This window comes from Uloborus diversus, chromosome 7, assembly GCF_026930045.1.
Source record: "Uloborus diversus isolate 005 chromosome 7, Udiv.v.3.1, whole genome shotgun sequence".
In the NCBI taxonomy this organism is placed as follows: Eukaryota; Metazoa; Arthropoda; class Arachnida; order Araneae; family Uloboridae; genus Uloborus; species Uloborus diversus.
In genome coordinates this window covers 90944985-90963298 of record NC_072737.1, presented here as the reverse complement: position 1 = coordinate 90963298, position 18314 = coordinate 90944985, and the positions used below count along the sequence as shown (strand labels likewise).

Below are 18314 nucleotides of genomic sequence, written 5' to 3'. Positions count from 1 at the left end.
TCGTCAGACAAAATTTGCCGAATGACGAAATTTTTGGAAGGTCGCAGTAACCTCCCATGGGGTCTAATTTAATGTATCATTACTTATGAAAAAAGGAAATAAAAATAGCATGCACTTTGAGAAACATAGTGTTGTCATCTGACCAAATATTGGAGTTAAAAATTAATATAAATGTTTTTGGAACAAAATATTTTATAGCAGGTTGCGTGACTTTTGGATCAACTTATAAAATAAACAAATAAATGACTCACTTTGACTAATATGATCATATCTAAAAGCTTATTTTGATTTTTTTAAACCTTTTTTTTTTTGAACTTTGACAAAAGTAATTGAGCATGATGTCATAAAAACATTTGATTTACCTCCTAGTACTCCAAAAGTGATGCAAAGAAGCTCGAGACTGTTCGCAAAAGACGCAACCGCAAAACTGGCAGACGATAGGACAGCTCCGCAAATGGTGACGGGACGGCAGCCATAGGTGTTAGCTAGACCGCTCACCACTGGGCCTTTGGGGAGAAAACTATTTTACACACTCATAAAACATTCTTGACATAATACATGGTCCTGTTCAAGTTTCGCAAATATTTTCAAACTATGAGTTTACAGGAACTCATAAAATTCTATATTCAGAGAGAAAAAAAATGCTAAGACTCGCTATTGGTGCAGAATGGAACTAGTGTATATGAAATACAGTAACAGCCCTCGTTACATTGCGCCTCGTTACATCGTTCTTTCGGATATATCGCGCTTTTCCTTTGCCTCCCGATTTTATTTAATTTTTTAATATTGCTTTACATTTTACCAGAAAAATATGTTTTTCTCAGAAAAAGTTTTCTTTCTTTTTTATTTTAAATCATTGAATTTTTTCAATCATTTTCCATAGACTTAATTCTTTACAGTTTAAGTTGCAACTTTCGATTCGTATTCCACGATAAAACAATAAAAATATTTTAAATTATTCTCCCTAGCTAAAAGAAATAAGTGGTAGACAACTTTTCTTTTGTTTTTCTTAAGAAAATGGTCCTTATACGATAATAAACTAATATTTTTGTAGATGCATATGTCGTTAATTTTTACGTTAATGGAATTGTTACTTTTTATGATCTCTGTTATATCGCGTTTACGGATATATCGCGCTTTTTCGTTGTCTCCTCTCAAGCGCTATATAATATACAAGAGCTGTATTTCAAAATGAAAAAAAAAAAAAAAAAATGCATGAAGACAATGGTTTCAAATGCTTTTAACCGTGTGTATGTATAATTCAGAGTTCACATTTAAAAGTAAAAACAAGCAAAACAACAGATTTATGTCAGAATTATTTTGTAAAAAACTGAAAGTTCAAATTTCTGCTATTAAGTTTAAAGGTTTGAACAATAAGTTAAGCGGTGTCAGTTATTTATTGAAAAAAAATAAATAAATAAAAACTTTCAATAAAAACTATCTTCGAGTATTTCTTTTTCGCGCGTTTATCAAATTACACAATTTTATTGAGCAATCACGATTGCTTATTGTTTTCACTTGACAGTCCTTGATGTTGTGATTCCTTTTTCAGCTTGGACCAGGGGCCTCTGCGGCACTACCGCCCACCGGCGCGGCTCCTCTGGTCCTGAGCACTGCTTCCCGGAATCCACTTCTGCTGGGCGGTGGCGTCAATGTTCTACACACGCATGCTCATACACATACAAACTCACACACGCGCGCGCCTTTACACACATACACACGCCTATGTGTACACACGTAAGCCTACACACAAACACATACACACTCAACTATACACACGTAACCACCCAGGAGGAGGAATATGCTTGGAAAGGATGGGAGAGAGCCGTTTCTAGAAACAAAAACTCCAATGAGTAGGGTCTTGTACCAACTCGTGATTGCGAAAAACATAATTTGAATTAAAAGTTTCAGAATTCATATTAGAATTGATTGGGGGAAGTGGGGCACAGGTCTTTTTTTATTATTTTGTTTTCGTGAAATTTATTCGTGCATTTTATTTATACATGCAATTGTTTTTTTAGTGTGCATGTCCGAGAAACAAAGCTTTAATCAAAACTATCGAAGTTATTAGTCTTTCTAGTTAAAAGTACCGTTAAGCTAAAAAAACAATTTTATTTCCCTCAATTATGCAGCATTCTTTAAAAATTTTCTGAAAGATTTACATTGAAAATGCAGATTTTGTTTTAGAAACTAATTTTGCTGAAAGCATTAAAAAAATAGTATTTGATCAGAATTTCAGCTCAGTTGTGGAAGATCAAGAACTTTACCAAACGATTTCAAATTTTTTGTGTGCACATGGTTCCACCAATGGCGCCTTTTCCACTCTACTTCTCATTGAAAATCAAAACCAAAACTTTTACATGTTTAAATTCGGAGTTAACGTTTTTGTGCTCTCCTAACAAATATTTTTAAGTAGGGGAAAAGGGGGCACATGTGAGCAAGGGGCACATGTGAACATGGTATGTTTTACTAGGATAACGTCAAGCAAAAAAATCTTTAAAAATTCTCAGGTAATAGCAGTACTAGTCCTACTACTTGACCAAACTGAGCAAGAAGCCAGTTTATGTTCCTGTGGTGACAGCTTCTTTGTTTTAGCAGATGCTGATGTATTTTTATCTGTCTTCTTCGTGTAAAAACACATTTTGAACTAACTAATAAGCTAAATTTAATTATTGAAAACCATTATACTAGAGGAAGCGCGGGCGTCCGAAACTAACCTGGCGTCAGATGGGCATACAAGAAAGAAATGCCTTTGGTTGGCCAAGTTGGGGGAGTGCCAGGGAGGTGGCATTAAACCGGTCGGAATGGAATGCCACGCTAGCGGCCTCATGTGCCACTAGACGTTAAGAGAATCAAGTCAATTATATGAACATTCACGTAAATTTATGCCAATGTTTAAATTTTGTAATTAAATTAAAAATTCTTTATTTTTAAAAATTAGTTCTAAGATAGATGCTGGGGCACTTGTGAACGCAACATGTACGGGCACATGTGAACAGTTCCCATAGCCTCTCCGCAAATATAAATGTTAGTGTAAGCTTATTATAAGTGTTAAAAGAGATGTAGAAATTAATAATTATTATTTTGCTGCAATCAGTTTGTAAATTTATTGCTAATTATTATTACATAATTACTAATAATTTATTTTATTATTTTTTTAAATTCGTTAATTACGAAATAACGAAATAGTTGGCTAAAAATTTAGAGGTATATAATATTTGCACAGAAAATAAAGACAAAATATTTTCCTTTAACTAGAAACTGAAGTTTAGAAAAATTTTAAAAATCATCATCACATTCTGTATGAAGCTTAAACGCACTATATGACAAGATTATACTTTACATAATAAAATATTCTTCGTATTGTTTAAGTCTTATATGATTTTTTTTTTTTTTTTTTGTCGATCCATTGATTAGAACATGCTATGAAACTTTACAGTGAACAGAGTTCGATAATTCAGAAAAAAAAAATATTTTATCAGTGACAGTTACCCTGCAATTCAAACCGACAGTATAGGTTACAAGCCCTTGAATTTAATTAGTATATACGTATATGCTTCATTATAACGAGTTTTCCGTTGAAATATGATGCTCGTTCTGCATTTTTCAATTGTGTTCACATGTGCCCCGAGCTTGTTCACATCTGCCCCCCCTATAGGGGCACATGGGAACAATTGAAGACATTTTTTTTTTAATCCATAAAGTATAGAAATAATTTTTTAAAAAATCTGAAAAAATATTCCATGGCACAAAGAAAAGACTATTCAATCACGGGGACCCTTTTTCTGAGAGAAATTGAAAATATTTTCTGAGAAAAGAAATGAAAAAAAAAAAAAAAAATGCTCACATGTGTCCCCTTTTCCCCTATCTTCTTAAATTTGGAATTTTCAATTTACCGAAGGATGTCCGGTCCTAAGCACTTCGATTAATCGATATTAAACTGTATCTTCATTTTAATCGGAATGAAAGGCCGACACTTAAAATGAAATTTCTTCATGTATTTTTCCGTGTAGATATTTAACACAGTAGCAGTTCTCATTATTTTCAAAGTCTCAGAGCATTGGTACAAAAAAAATAAATCATTTTAGTAAACATAGACACTGAAAAGGTATAAGCTGGTTAAAAATTCGTCAACAAGTTTTGTATGGTGTCACCACATAACACATTACCATGCCAAATTGTGTCTTACCTAGGGGCACAGAATGATAAATAAGACAGTTGTAAACAAATCCGACAAGGATGCAGAGAAAATGTGATAGAGAGTTTATGCGAGAAACGAAAAAATGACTACTTTTTTAGAATACGAAATGAGCTTGCTGATATCAAAAAACGAAAGTGGAAATGATAAAAGATGTCAACTGAAGAACTATGGAACAAAAGTCAATTAAAAAGTTATGATGCAATATTTTGTTTACGGTTCTTTCTTCCTTTCTCTTGGCCGATTCCTTGCAGTACACATTGCACCATCAAGTTATTTTTAGGATGGTGGTTTTAAGAAAAGTTATTAAAGTCGTAGAAGGATTTCTTGATTCTATGCCTTTACTGGAAATAATTTGACTTTTTCTGGACCTGCGGGAACATGGAAATACAGTAGGACCTATTTTAACCGGCCCTTGTTCATCCGGATCTCCGGATTATCCGGATCAAATTTGAAGATTTTTTGTTTAATATATTCTGTTAATAGCCCAGTCTATAAAGGTTTCGTGTCGCAACTAATTTAGGGAAAGCTAAATTTTTGCAGGTTGTTAGTACATAAAGTATACACTAAAAAAATACAAAGTCCAGACCCCCCTCTTGCTTCCTCCCCCCCCCCTCCGAAACATTGCCAGAGCAGTACTATGATTATATGCTTTTCGTGTTGCAACTACTTAAGAGAAAGCTGAATTTTGGCAGGATGTTAGTACATAATCTCTTCTTGAAAAAAGAACTAAGTCCCGACCCCCACCACTCTTTCTTCCCCCCTCTCCCCTCCGAAACACTGCAAGAACAGTACTATGATTGTACGCTTTTCGTGTAGCAATTAGTTAAGAGAAAGCTGAATTTTGGCAGGATGTTAGTACGTAATGTATTTTTCAAAAAAGTACCAAGTCCCGACCCCTACCACTCTTTCTCCCTCCCCTACGAAAGATTGCAAGAGCAGTACTATGATTATGCGCTTTTTGTGTCGCAACTAATTAAGGGAAAGCGGATGTTTTTCAAGATGTTAATGCAAAAAGTATACACTAAAATAAGGCAAAGTCCCAACCCCCACCCCTCTTTCCCACCCCTTTGAAACATTGCAAGAGCAGTACTTTGATTATAAGCTTTTCGTGTCCCAACTAAGTAGGGGAATGCTGATTTTTTTTTTCTCAAGATGTTAGTGTACAAAGTATACACTAAAAAAACACAAAATTCCTACCCCTATTGCTCCCCCCCCCCCGCCCCGTCCGAAACATTACAAGAGCAGTATTATGATTACGCGTTTACAGCTCAAAAACTATTGATGATACCGGAGTATTCCTTTTTTTTATTTCACTTCTTACAATATTGTAAACCAGTGGTGCTCAACCTACGGCCCACGGGTCACATCCGGCCCATGAAACTGATCAGTGTGAACTGTTGTTTTGCGAAATGTTACAACTCGAAGACTATGTTGCAACTGGTTTCTGAAAAACAGGTTGCATTAAAAAAAAAAAAGACATCAAGTTATTATAACTACAATTTTTTTTTTATAAGTGGTCATCTAACAGTTTGTTGGCTTGATCTGAAATATTGTTACAATGCATTCCACTACAGTGTTCACACATAGACGTACCGTCGAACCCAGTTTTATGACAGCTACAGTTTGTAACACAGTGTTTTACAGTTGCAAGATATGAGTAGGAGAATTTCACTTGAAGCAGAGGTAATTATCATGATCTTAGGAGTCAGTCTGTTGCTTGAAATATATTTCCAAACCCATTCTTCTGCTGGAAATTTAAAACCTAACCTAGTTTGAATAAAAGTTTGTAAAAAGCAAGTAATCGCAAAAATGTCCCTAAAATCCACTTTTGATTTATCAAAACTTCCACCAACTTCAGACGTCACTCGTCAACATCTTTTTAAGGTTTCCACCAGAGTTTTTAGGTTGAACACCAGATTCAAACTTGGTTAGGTTTTAAACGTCCCCCAGAAGAGTGGGGTTGGCCATTATACTTCATGCAACAGACTGATTCCTAAGTTCATGAAGATTACCTTTGCTTCAAGTGAGCTTCACCAATTAATATCTTGTAATTGAAAACATTATGTGTTTCAAACTGTATCTGTCGTAAAGCTAGGTTCGATTGCACGTCTATGTGTGGACACTGTAGTGGAATGCACTGTAACAATATTTCGGACCAAACCAATGAAATATTAGAAGATGGCATCTAAGACTAAAAAACATAACCAAAAGTAATATTAAGCGTTAATAATATCCGCTACGAGAAAATAATCTCTGTTAAAATATATTGTTCCTGATTTATTTAAAGCTTGAATAGTTAGCCTAGCATTAACATTATTTTGTAGACTATCGCCGACACAAACGAATTATAAACTTTTGTAACAAATAATTGCATTATGGTAGTAAAAACTTTAAGTGAACGTCATTACATTGTTGGTCCATTTCAAGAAAATGATTATTATCATATTACTATCCATAAATTTTGTTCAAACATTTCTTTCCAAGAAGTAATGATAAAAAGCTATTAATTTATGAAGTTGCTTTTTGGTTTTTGTTGTGAGTTTTCTGCATATGATTAAGTTGGTAAAATGGTGAAACTGAGCTATCTACATAAAAAGTGTATGTTTCAGAATTTGTGTATAACAGTGGTCCCCAACAATGTTTTCAGAGACCAATTTCTAAATATTTGGTTAACAATTTGTAACATTGTCATTGATCGTGCTCTTCGAGTTGTAACATTTCACAAAACAACGGGCAATAAGGATCAGCTTCGCGGGCCGGATGCGGCACCTGGGCCTTAGGTTGGGCACCCACTGGTTTACAATATTGTTAGGAGTGAAATAAAAAAAAGGAACATTTCGGTAACATCATAAATTTTCAATCTGTACGCGTATAATCATAGTACTGAAATGATCAGTGTGCAATGTTTCGCAAGGAGGGGGGAGGGCTGCAAGAGGGGTTAGGGTTGGGACTGTCAAGACTTTAGTGTACACTTTATGTACTAACATCGTGCAAAAATTCAACTTTATCTTAATTAGTTATGAAAAGAAAAGCGTATAATCATAGTACTGCTCTTGATGGTCTAATTGTTTTGGAGAGGGTGGGGAGGAAAGCAAGAGGGGTAGGGGTCGGGACTTTGTGTTTGTTTAGTGTTTTCTTTATTTACAAACGTCCTGCCAAAATTCAGCTTTCCCTTAATTAGTTGCGACACGAAAAGAGTATAATCATAGTACTGCTCTTGCAGTGTTTCGGAGCAGGTGGGGAGGGGGGACAAGAGGTGGGGGGTCGAGACTTTGTGGGTTTTTTTAGTGTATACTTTATGTACTAACATCCTGCAAAATTCAGCTTTCCCCTAATTAGTTGCTACACAAAAAGCGTATAATCATAATACTGCTCTTACAATGTTTCGGAGGGGGGTGGGGGAAAGCAAGGGCAGTAGGGGTCGGGACTTTGTGGTTATTTAGTGTATACTTTATGTGTTAACATCATGCCAAAATTCAGATTTCCTCTAATTAGCTGCGATACGAAAAGCGTATAATCATAGTACTGCTCTTGTAATGTTTCGGAGGGGGTGGGCGGAAAGCAAGAAGGGTGGGGGTCGGGACTTTGTGGTTTTTTAGTGTATACTTTATGCACTAACATCCTGCCAAATTTCAGCTTTCCCCTAGTTAGTTGCGACACGAAAAACCTATAATCATAGTACTCCTCTTGCAATGTTTCGGAGGGGTGGGGGGAAAGCAAGAGGGGTGGGGGTCGGGACTTTGTATTTTTTTAGTGTATACTTTATTTGCTAACATCCTGCAAAAATTCCGCTTTCCCTAAATTAGTTGCGACAAAGCCTATTTTTTTACCTTCATTGACTGGGCTATAACATGGATAATAGTAAAAACTATTATTGAAAGAACATAACTATACATATGTTAAACATCCTCTTCTTTTTGTATTGGATGTATACCTTAATATAATTAAAATACAAACTCCATATTCACATGTCGGGGTAAACTCGGAAACTAACGGACCGATTTCGTTGAAATTTTAGGTTCGACTTTAGTGCTAGGAAGGTTTATCAGATTAAACAAAATTGGTGAATAGTTCCTTTCTTAATTCGAAATAGAGTTTTTTTGACCAAAAAATGGATCTTTTCACTCGAAATAATTATCGTATCGTTTCGATTTTTGTTTCATTCGAAAGAGTGAAAAAAAAAAAAATCCTTTAGAACATTTTCTACCGACGGTAAAAAAAAACTGGATGCGATTAATTTGCGAGTAAAAAAGTTACAAGCCTTTTAAGCAAGGAAAAATCAATTTATTTTTTCGACATTTGCATGTCTGCTATTTTGCTTAAATGTGGACGAATACAATTATTTAACTTGTTAATGATTAAGCGTTTACGCGACCATGCTTCACTAAAATGCAAGTGTCGTGTTTAAAATGGAAGACCGTGAACCAATTCGTTGTTAAGAAATGGTGTGATGAATCACGTACATATATTTTTATATGATGTAAGCAATTTTATGTAGTTTTTTTTTAATGTTTTTTTCCGAGATAAATGGCATCTGTCTATTTTAGAAATTTTATTTTGCTCATTTGCCATATTGTTTGTATTATCTAGATTGCCTCTGGTCCCAGTCAGTCCAAATAAACGAGATTGTAATATACTTTGTACATAAAACTATTATATGGTGACATAAATTACCTGATGTATTTTAAGTTCTGTGAAAAATGCTTCAGTAGATTCTGTGAAAATTGATGGGAAATACGTATTCATTTTCTTATGTCTCATCCAATAAGTCCTTAAGGTACATAAGAGATGAAAAACTATACCTATTTTCCAAATTGTGATTATTTTTTTTAAAAATTAAGTTAGAAATATTTGGATAATTACTAACACTAAATACATTTAATCACCACTTACAGGTAATCTTCATAAAAAGCAGAAGCTTGACTGTATGAATACACTCATAATCAGCATGTATTTTATTTGCGATATTTTCAAAATAAAATTCAGTGGATTTTTAAGCAATAATGATTTATCTTTATTATTATTATTTCTTTAGTAATATTTAGATTCTGATGTCTCAGTAACATGGAGAAAATATAATCAATACATTTTTCATACTCGATAATTTATTAAAATTAATTGAACTTCGGGGACACATATGGTTAGTAATTAAAAAATTCCGCCAATAGTCCTCACCTACTATGAGATAGAATCCTGCCAAGAGTGATCCAACCCATGCTAGTCGACCCTTTGATTCTCCCAAGTCTTGGGCTAGTTCTGGCAAGAAAAGGCCGTAGCTGAATATTATGCCGTCTACGATGACGTTGCAGAAGAAGGATCCGAGTACGACGAACCACCCCCATCCACCGTCGGGGGGACGCACCACCGGCAGGGATACTTCTGGGGGATGTTCGGGAGATTTCTCTTCATCCATGAGTGGAAAGGATGCTGGGGCGACAATCTGATGAAGTTTTGGACTCTACATATAAAGCAATAGTTGGTTCTGAAGTGCCTGAAAAGAAAATAGTAGTTTAAAAAACTAAAAAAACACGCTTTAGTAGCAAAATGAACTAAAAAGTTTAAAAAATCTTTGGATGACAAGTATATAAAGTAATTGACCAAACTCTTAATTTTACTGTAATAGAAAAAAAAGCGCTTTTTTTTGTTTAAAACAAATGCGTGATTTCTATCTACTTGCAACCCCCTCCTTTCCGCTTGACGGAAATTACCACAATTTCTCCCCCCCCCCCTAAAAGCGTGACATCATTTGTAGACGACCCTTAGTGTCCAATTTGATCGGGGAAATATATTTAAAAACAGGGGTGCCAATTTCATCTAAGAGCAATCGCCTACTCTCCTTTAAAGCTAAACTGCCTGATGGGAGGTCACAATGACCTTCCACAAATTTTCTTATCGGACAAATGTTGTATGACTATTCGACAATATTGTCGTCATTCAGCAAAATTTGGAGCTCCATTCTGAAAAATTGTCATCATTCGGCGAAATTGGGAAATCCATTCTGTGAAATTGTCGTCATTCGTCGAAATTTGAAGTTCTATTCGGCAAAATATTAATCATTTGGCAAAATTTGGAGTTCCGTTTGGCAAAATTATTATCATTTGGGGAAATTTAGAATTCCTACGGCAAATTGAGAATTTCTGCCCTCCAAAAAATTCAAATTCGTTACGACCCTGAGTAGCAAGCACACTTCTCTCCAAAACGACCCCTCCCCGCCCTCTCTCCCTAAAGGAGACCAAAATCTCTTAAACCAGCTCCCTCCAAAAATGTCAATGACGCAAACCACGTCATTAACGCCAACTCGTGAGCACCCATGCTTATTTGCACGTAATAGAAGCATACTCGTTCTTCCAATACAATCTTTCACGACTTAAACCTGATATAATTGGTTTTACTTTCACAATCTTTTTTTCAACTATCATTCTTTAATCAGCTGATATAAAGTACGTTTCAACTCATCTTTTCGGCACTATTACGAATCGTTAAGTTTCGCATTCGGTATCTCTGATAACTTTAGGAGTTCGAAGTTCAGGTCGATAACTTGACCAAAACAACTGAGATCTGACCAGTTCCATCCGAATCGGTTTGCTTTTCCAATTTCTAAGGTTAGATAAAAATAGTTTCAGTACATTTGGAAGCAGGAGATAGAAACTTCGGTACAGTCAATCACGTGATTACTGAAGAATTTCAATCATTTATATCCTAAGCGTGTTTAATTGTCTTCCGTTTTCCAATCGCAGCAGCACCAAGTAAAGACCAGAGGTTTTAAATTTTTAAAGATTAATAACTATGATTCGTGAAAATATTCAAAATATTCAATACGATACACATTCAACGTATACACAAAAATAAATAAATAAAATAAAATAAAAACAAGAAGAAGAAAAAACAAAAAGCAAAGAAAACCGGGAGGACGAGTATCTTAAATTTCCTAAGAAAAAAAAGACATAGTATAAACAATATTTTTTTTTAATCCTAAGCACATGTCCTGATGTTTTGTTTCCGTTTTGTCAATGAAAATTCTCACGCATGTCAAGAGCAACTATTTTGTTTATAATTCTTCTAACAAATGGAAAATATATTACGAATGTTATATTTCATTTTAGAAACTTTAATCAATATTTTACCTTTTACAAAATTCACATTTGTTCAAGTCATAAACGATCTCACCGTTGACCGAATTCACTTATCAAAAATAATTTTTACTTGTTTTTCTGTTAAAAAATAGCATGCCTGTGTTAAAAAACGAACAAGTGAGTTTCTTTAGAGTTTTATAAATTTATTTAATTTTCCTTCGGTCAATTTAATCACCTGATCATCAATTTTTAACCATAAACTTTTAACAGCAGTAACAAATTATGTGATCCTATTTTCATGATTTTTACTTTTATTTACAAACTTTTAAATGAAATGCTCTTAAAATTGAGAAAGCTTATGAAAAGAACCTAGTACGTTATATACCTTTTGATACTGATTCGGATTTTTAGCTTTTCATAAAAATAATAATAATAATAATAATAAACAGAGCATGTTGCTCAATTATTTATGATACTATTGCGATAGTTTTCAAATTTTTGTTTGAAAAATCATTTCTAAATCTACTATTTCCTTCGTTTTTTCGTCCTCAAAGGGGGAAACTAAAACTGATTCATTTATAAAACAACAATTAGGGTAGACCGACCAGTGAATGAACAGTTAAGCACAATTTCATTTTTAAAAAATCCTAGTAATTTTAAATTCTATATTATACAGATCGTAATAGCTAAAACATTTTAATTGATCTATGTAAATATCTCTAAAAAATCGCGGGAACTTAAATGGTACCGCTTCCGACCTTTTTAGGTATTTAAAGAAAAAATGGCACAACGACCCAGTGAATGAACACCTCGAACCAGTAAATGAATACAAATTGGTCCAGTGAATGAACATGATAAATTTTGATTCAGAAAGGAACTAAGTTTCTTTGAGATCTATCTATCTATCTATCTATATATATATATATAACTATCTATATCTATTCATCTATATATTTCTATAACTATCTATATCTATCTATTTTTCTATCTACACATCTACCAGTCTATCTCTATGTCTATTTACCTATTTATCAATGTACTTATCTATTCTTCTATCTATCTACTTATCTGTATCTAGCTATCTATCTATGTATATATCTATCTATCTATCTCTATGTCTATTTACCTATTTATCAATGTACTTATCTATTTTTCTAGCTATCTATCTACTTATCTGTATCTAGCTATCTATATATTTATTTATCTATCTATCTATCTATTTACCTATCTATATATATATCTACTTATATGTCCACTTATCTACTTATCTATCTATCTATCTACTTATCTATCTACCTATCTATCCATCCATCTATCTACCTATCTATATACTTATCTATTTATCTATATATTTATCTATCTATCTATCTACATATCTATTTATCTATCTACTTATTGATAGATTTATCTACTTATCTCCCTACTTATCTACTTATACTTCTACTTATCTACTTATCTATATATCTATCTACTTATCTATCTATCTATCTATCTATTTTGTAGTAAGTTACCGCCCTAAGCCAGGGCTGAGGCAGAAATACTCAAAATACACCACCAGCTCAGTTATTCCTGGATATAAACCCTGGATCCTGGAATAACTGAGCTGGTGGTGTATTTTAAGTATCTATCTATCTGTCTATCTACCAAACTATCTACCTATTTATCTGTCTGTACATCTACATATCTACCAATCTAATTATCCTAGTCAATCTATTTATCTATCTATCTACCTGCTTTTTTACCTGTCTATCTACCTATCTATCTATCGGTCTATCTACCTGTCTATATATCTACCTACTATTTATCTCTATATCAGTCTCTCTACCTAGCTATCTATCTCTATATTAGTCTCTCTATCTACCTATCTATTTTTTAACCACTACCTATCTATTTTTCTATCAATAAATCTATCGATCCTACCTACCTATTCTATCTCTATATTTATCTACCTATATATCTATTTCCCTCTTATTTTTTATATATCTATCTCTATATCTTCCTCTATCTATTTATCTATCTGTCTATATAGAAACATACATACATACATATCCACCTATCTATTCTCTCTCATTGTATATAAATTTCTATTTCTCTATCTCTCTATCTACCTGTCTATCTATCAAGAGAGATAAATATATAAAAAGATAGATGTAGGTAGGTAGGTTAATGTACAGATAGAGATATAGATAGAGAAAAGATAAAACTCAGTAAAAAGTGCATTGTTTACAAAGACAAAAATAAAGAAATTATAAAATATATAATGAAATACATAAATAAATAAGCATATTAAACAACTATCTGCATTACAAAAAAGTACGAAAATGAAAATACCTCAAAGAAACTTTAAATTTCTTTTTAAATCGAAAGAAATTTTGCCATTGTTCTTTCACTGGGTTTTTGCAATTTTTCGTACCCAGTGACTGAACACCCCTCTACCTGAAAATGTACGCATTCTGCATTGACTGAAACAATTTAAATCCATAGCCTAAATATGTATACTTAATTTTTCTTTCGTAGAAATAAAAAATAAAATTTATTGATAAAAATAATATGTATCAAAATAATTGCTAGCACGAAACCAGCCTTATTATTTTGAAAGAGAGAAAGAACGATTCACGGCAGTCAAAATTTCAAATTTTTTCCAGGAAAAAAATACGTATCCAAAGTAACCAATCAGGTGTCAGATAGCTCAGAATATCAATAAAGAACGCTTTTGTAGTGAATTTATTCTGAAAAAATTTTTTGGAAGCTTATTTTTTTTAAAAAAATGACGTGCTGTTCATTCACTGGGTGGTGTTCACTCACTGGTCGGTCTACCCTACAATCAACATTATAAAACTTTCAAATCTTGCAGTAATACGTAACAGTACTAGTTCTAAGAGAGTTTCTCCGCCAAGAAAGCGGAACAATCAAATTCATTTTTTCTCTTCATAACCTTAAAGTGGAACTTATTTTCAATTCTTACTGGCGATGAAAATATATTTGTAAGCAGTTTAAATTTGAATGGTGATATTATAGGTATAAGAAGAAAACACAAAAACACCATTAATTTAATATAAGTTTTTACGTTTTCAAGTATGGAAAATTTGCCATGATGTTTGTCTGAATCTTAGTCTTCAGTATTTTCAAAGTAACTCGGTGCTTGTAACTGTGTATTAAATTTCATATATTTGTTACGAAAAACTGCAATCTCATAGCCCAAAACTAAGATTCTAATTGCCAGTAAGTTAGTTTTGATGCTTGATAAATTTTCAATTTGAGCTATATAATTTAAAGCAGTGATATTTTTATGAGTCAATTCGCAGGTCATGAATAAGTTTATCTCTTTCACAAGAAAGAAAAGTAGAGAAAATAGAATAAAAATAAGTAAAAGTTTTTTTTTTCTTTCTTTTTTTTTTTTTTTTTGCATTGAAGTTTTTGGGAATGATTTTAAAATGAAGACACGCTATCTGCTGTCTTTATTTTCCACATGTTTTTTCTTAAAAATTTAATAGCAATATCATGGAAAGTAGCAGCCACTACATTAATATGTAACTGGATTATTACTTGTGGTTATAATTTAGAACATGCGTGGAAACAGGGCGCCAAAATGGGAGGTCTGGGGAGGTCACTGTGACCTCCAAAAAATTTCCTTATTCGTCAAATTTTGTCAGAGGATTCGACAAAATTATCATCATTCAGCAAAATTTGGAATTCTATTCGGAAAAATTTGAGTCATTCAGAGAAAGTTGGAGTTTTATTCGGCAAAATTATCACCACTTAGCAAAGTTTGTATTTCTATTCGGCAAACGGATGACAAAAATTTAAGTTCGGGGAGCCCCTGCGTAGAAAAGACGCTTTAAAAATAGTAGAAGAGAAAAAATATTTTCATTGGCAATTCCTTTTGAATTTATTCATTTAACTATTTAAATCACAATTTCTTAGCCCCTTGCAAAACAATTTAAACAATTTGTGCAGATAATTTTCGCATGGCCACCGAGTGTAAAATTAAAGAAATAAATTAAGATTTCAATAACTTACTTGACTTCGGCAAAGCCTTCTTGAACTGAGATCTTCTCTGAGAACAGGACTTAAATAAATTTGTGCTCCGAGTTCACAGTTATAAACATTTATCAGAGATTCATCTTTGATTCTTAGCACATGCTTTCGATGGAGCAAAAACCGAACGTGCTTCCTCTCCGGTGACTTGGAGAAATGCCTGAAAGTTGTAGTGATGAAAGAAGCACGCCTTTAGCTCGACTTATTTTGAAATTACTATCGCACTCTTATGAGCGCCCCCTGGGTTGAAAAACCTCAGCTCCTCAATGAAATTTTATCTTGATGATCATTTTCTGCAGGTGGCTTCTAAAAACAACTTCAATCATATGTTTTTCGCCAGTCTTCTCTGTGGTTGCTTATTTATTTATTTCCGTACATTAGAAAGAAACACTGCTCTCCTAAGCAAAAAGAGCGCATCTTATTATCATTAAGTGTTGTTGTTTTACTTTATATTTATTTATTTATTTTTTTAATTGTCCATTTAAAAAAACTCTTTTTTCTTCTATGCATCATTTATAAGGTTCACAATACTGACATTAAACTTGAGATGACGATCGAAAAGGAATTTCGATTGAAAGTCAAAAAAATGTTTCTCCACTATTCAGCATAAATAAGAAGGCAATGAAATTGTGTATAAATTATTCTAGTTAAAGTAACAAGATTTTTTTTTATCTCCGCTAAAATATTCGCATAATAATTTAATAATTTTACATCAAATGTGGAAAAAAGTTGCTTTGATCGAGTTCTTAGGATTAAAATTTTATTTGATTCTGTTTTCTCATTTAAAGTCTAGTTAAACTACCACTATTTCTTACTATAAACTACGATAATAAAACTAAAATTTAGAACAAAAACTCCTTCTTGCAGTCAACAAGCTGCAGACAAATATTTATCTCCAAAATTAAATAAATGAATAAATAATAAATAAAAAAATAACTGAAAGGCACTGCGCGCTTACCTGTTGCAAAGGGTAAAAAGCATCTTCGTGACTGAACTACTGAGGAATAGTTTTATTTGGCCACAGAAATAGAATAAATTCTTTTTTGACAATATTGTTATTTTCTCTAACAGATTTTAAATGTAAAAAAAATTTTTTGGTCAGTATGCATTATTTTATACTGTGGTTTTTAACTAGGTAAATCGTACACTTTAAGACTTTTTTTTTGCATTTGTGTTTAAATATTCTTATTCCTGGGATAGCCAGTTTTTCAAAAAATCATGAACTTCCACATTACAGCTACTTTTACAGCTACAATACAAATAAAAGCACTGTTTTGAAGCTAATGTTACGCTCTTTATCAAAGATGTTACTCGCAAGTGAATAGTTTTTGAAATATGATATGAAAACCGACAAACCGCACCTAAAATCCGAAATGTTTCAGCATATTTTGATAGGCATTTTAACAGAAACATATTTATCTACTCATATGTACAAAAATTGTGTTTTGCTTTAAAAAGATAAATGGAGACAGAAATAAGCAGAGAGATCTTTTACTATTTATTGCATGTGAAAAACATATTAGGAGCTGATAACTAAAAGTTACAGCTTTTGTTCTTGGTCTTTCACGTTAAGGAGTGAAGTCATGTAGTATTCAACAAAGCGGCCGTTAAATGGCATATAATAAAGTTAGAAACTTCATCATACTTGTATTTAAAAGATTTATTTCTTCATCAAATGTATTACCAAAAATACTTATCAACAAAACAAATATATCTTTTGAAGGTAGAAACATTAGATAGTTAATTATTTTTCGCGAGAATTCAATGTATACAGTAGTTGTAGTGTTAGAAATAGAGACACGGCATCAAAATGACAAATGAACGATGGTCGAAATGAAAACTTCGAAGATAGCAATAAATTATCTAAACAAAGAAAGAAACTGTTTCAGAAGCAACAATATTTAATATGAATCAGTATCCCCTGAAAAATGTTATCAAGGTTTATTGGATTGATTTGATATTTGCTGTGGTTATTAAACTATAACTAACATTTTTGAACCGTAAGAATATAGAGATAAGAACAATTGAAAAAGCATTTTTTTAATGAAAAGGGAAATACTGCTTTAACATCTTCATGTGTATATAACACAAAATATATTCTAAGAACAAAACATATATTTATCACAATTTGAAAAGTGTATCACGTACAGAAAAATAGTTTTAACATTAAATATCTATTTTTATTGCAGACTTTAATTATGAAAAAAATCTTGGAAAAAGCACTTTGACATGGCTAAATGACGGAGCCCTCAACAGTAATAAATCCTTTAACCTAGCATTCACCAGTATCGAATTCTTTTAAGGTAACTTTCAAATTTTTAAAATAATTTATTGTTATTATTATCATTATTTCAAATCAGAATAACGGCAGTAAAACATCTAGCACGAAACGTCAGTGTTACACAAATATTGAATCAAATACTCCAACGCATTGATAATAAGAACATCGATGTTTGAGTGTTAATAAAATGTCTTGGAAATCTCAAAAATTTTCCAATTTCTAGATTTTCTTTTTTGCAGAAAGTTACGATGTCTTAACAAGAACATCGAAGTTTTAATGACGTCAACTTCTATGTTGCCTCTTTAGCTAGGAACAACAAATAAATAGACAGAAAGCTAAGTAGACAGTTCATGATGTAGCCGTGTTTTAATTGTGTATGATATTTTGATTTGCATCAAAATATCATACACGAGTTTCAAGCTTACATGAAATCGTTTCATCTCTCAGGGTAAAAATACAAATTATGCGATAAAAATACCTAATCATGCTTTTTTATCTTATCACATGCATCATTTTCATGCACTGCTGTACTCCAAAGGACGTGAATGCAATTTTCATTTCATATTCCTTCCTTGACATATGTTGTTTTTCATCAACCTACATTCAATAACTGTTTAAAATGTGAAATGCCGAGTTACTCAATTTTTTTTTTTTTACCTGTTAGTTGTTTTAACGGATAAAAGGCAATTTTTCCAAGTCAGAAATATCGTGAAAAAAGAGT

The 18314-nt window shown here is 32.6% G+C and overlaps 1 protein-coding gene across 1 annotated transcript in view; it reads right to left on the bottom strand.

The window, feature by feature from the left end:
• Positions 1 to 15396, bottom strand: part of LOC129225663 (monocarboxylate transporter 12-like) — a 43522-nt gene extending 28126 nt beyond the window's left edge. The window contains exons 1-3 of the mRNA XM_054860139.1: positions 15295 to 15396; positions 9377 to 9692; positions 363 to 506 (exon numbers count right to left, since the gene is read on the bottom strand). Coding sequence (XP_054716114.1) covers positions 363 to 506; positions 9377 to 9614 — 382 coding nt within the window. The 5' untranslated portion in view covers positions 9615 to 9692; positions 15295 to 15396. The remainder of the gene's footprint in view (positions 1 to 362; positions 507 to 9376; positions 9693 to 15294) is intronic.
• Between the last annotated feature and the right edge of the window lie 2918 nt (positions 15397 to 18314).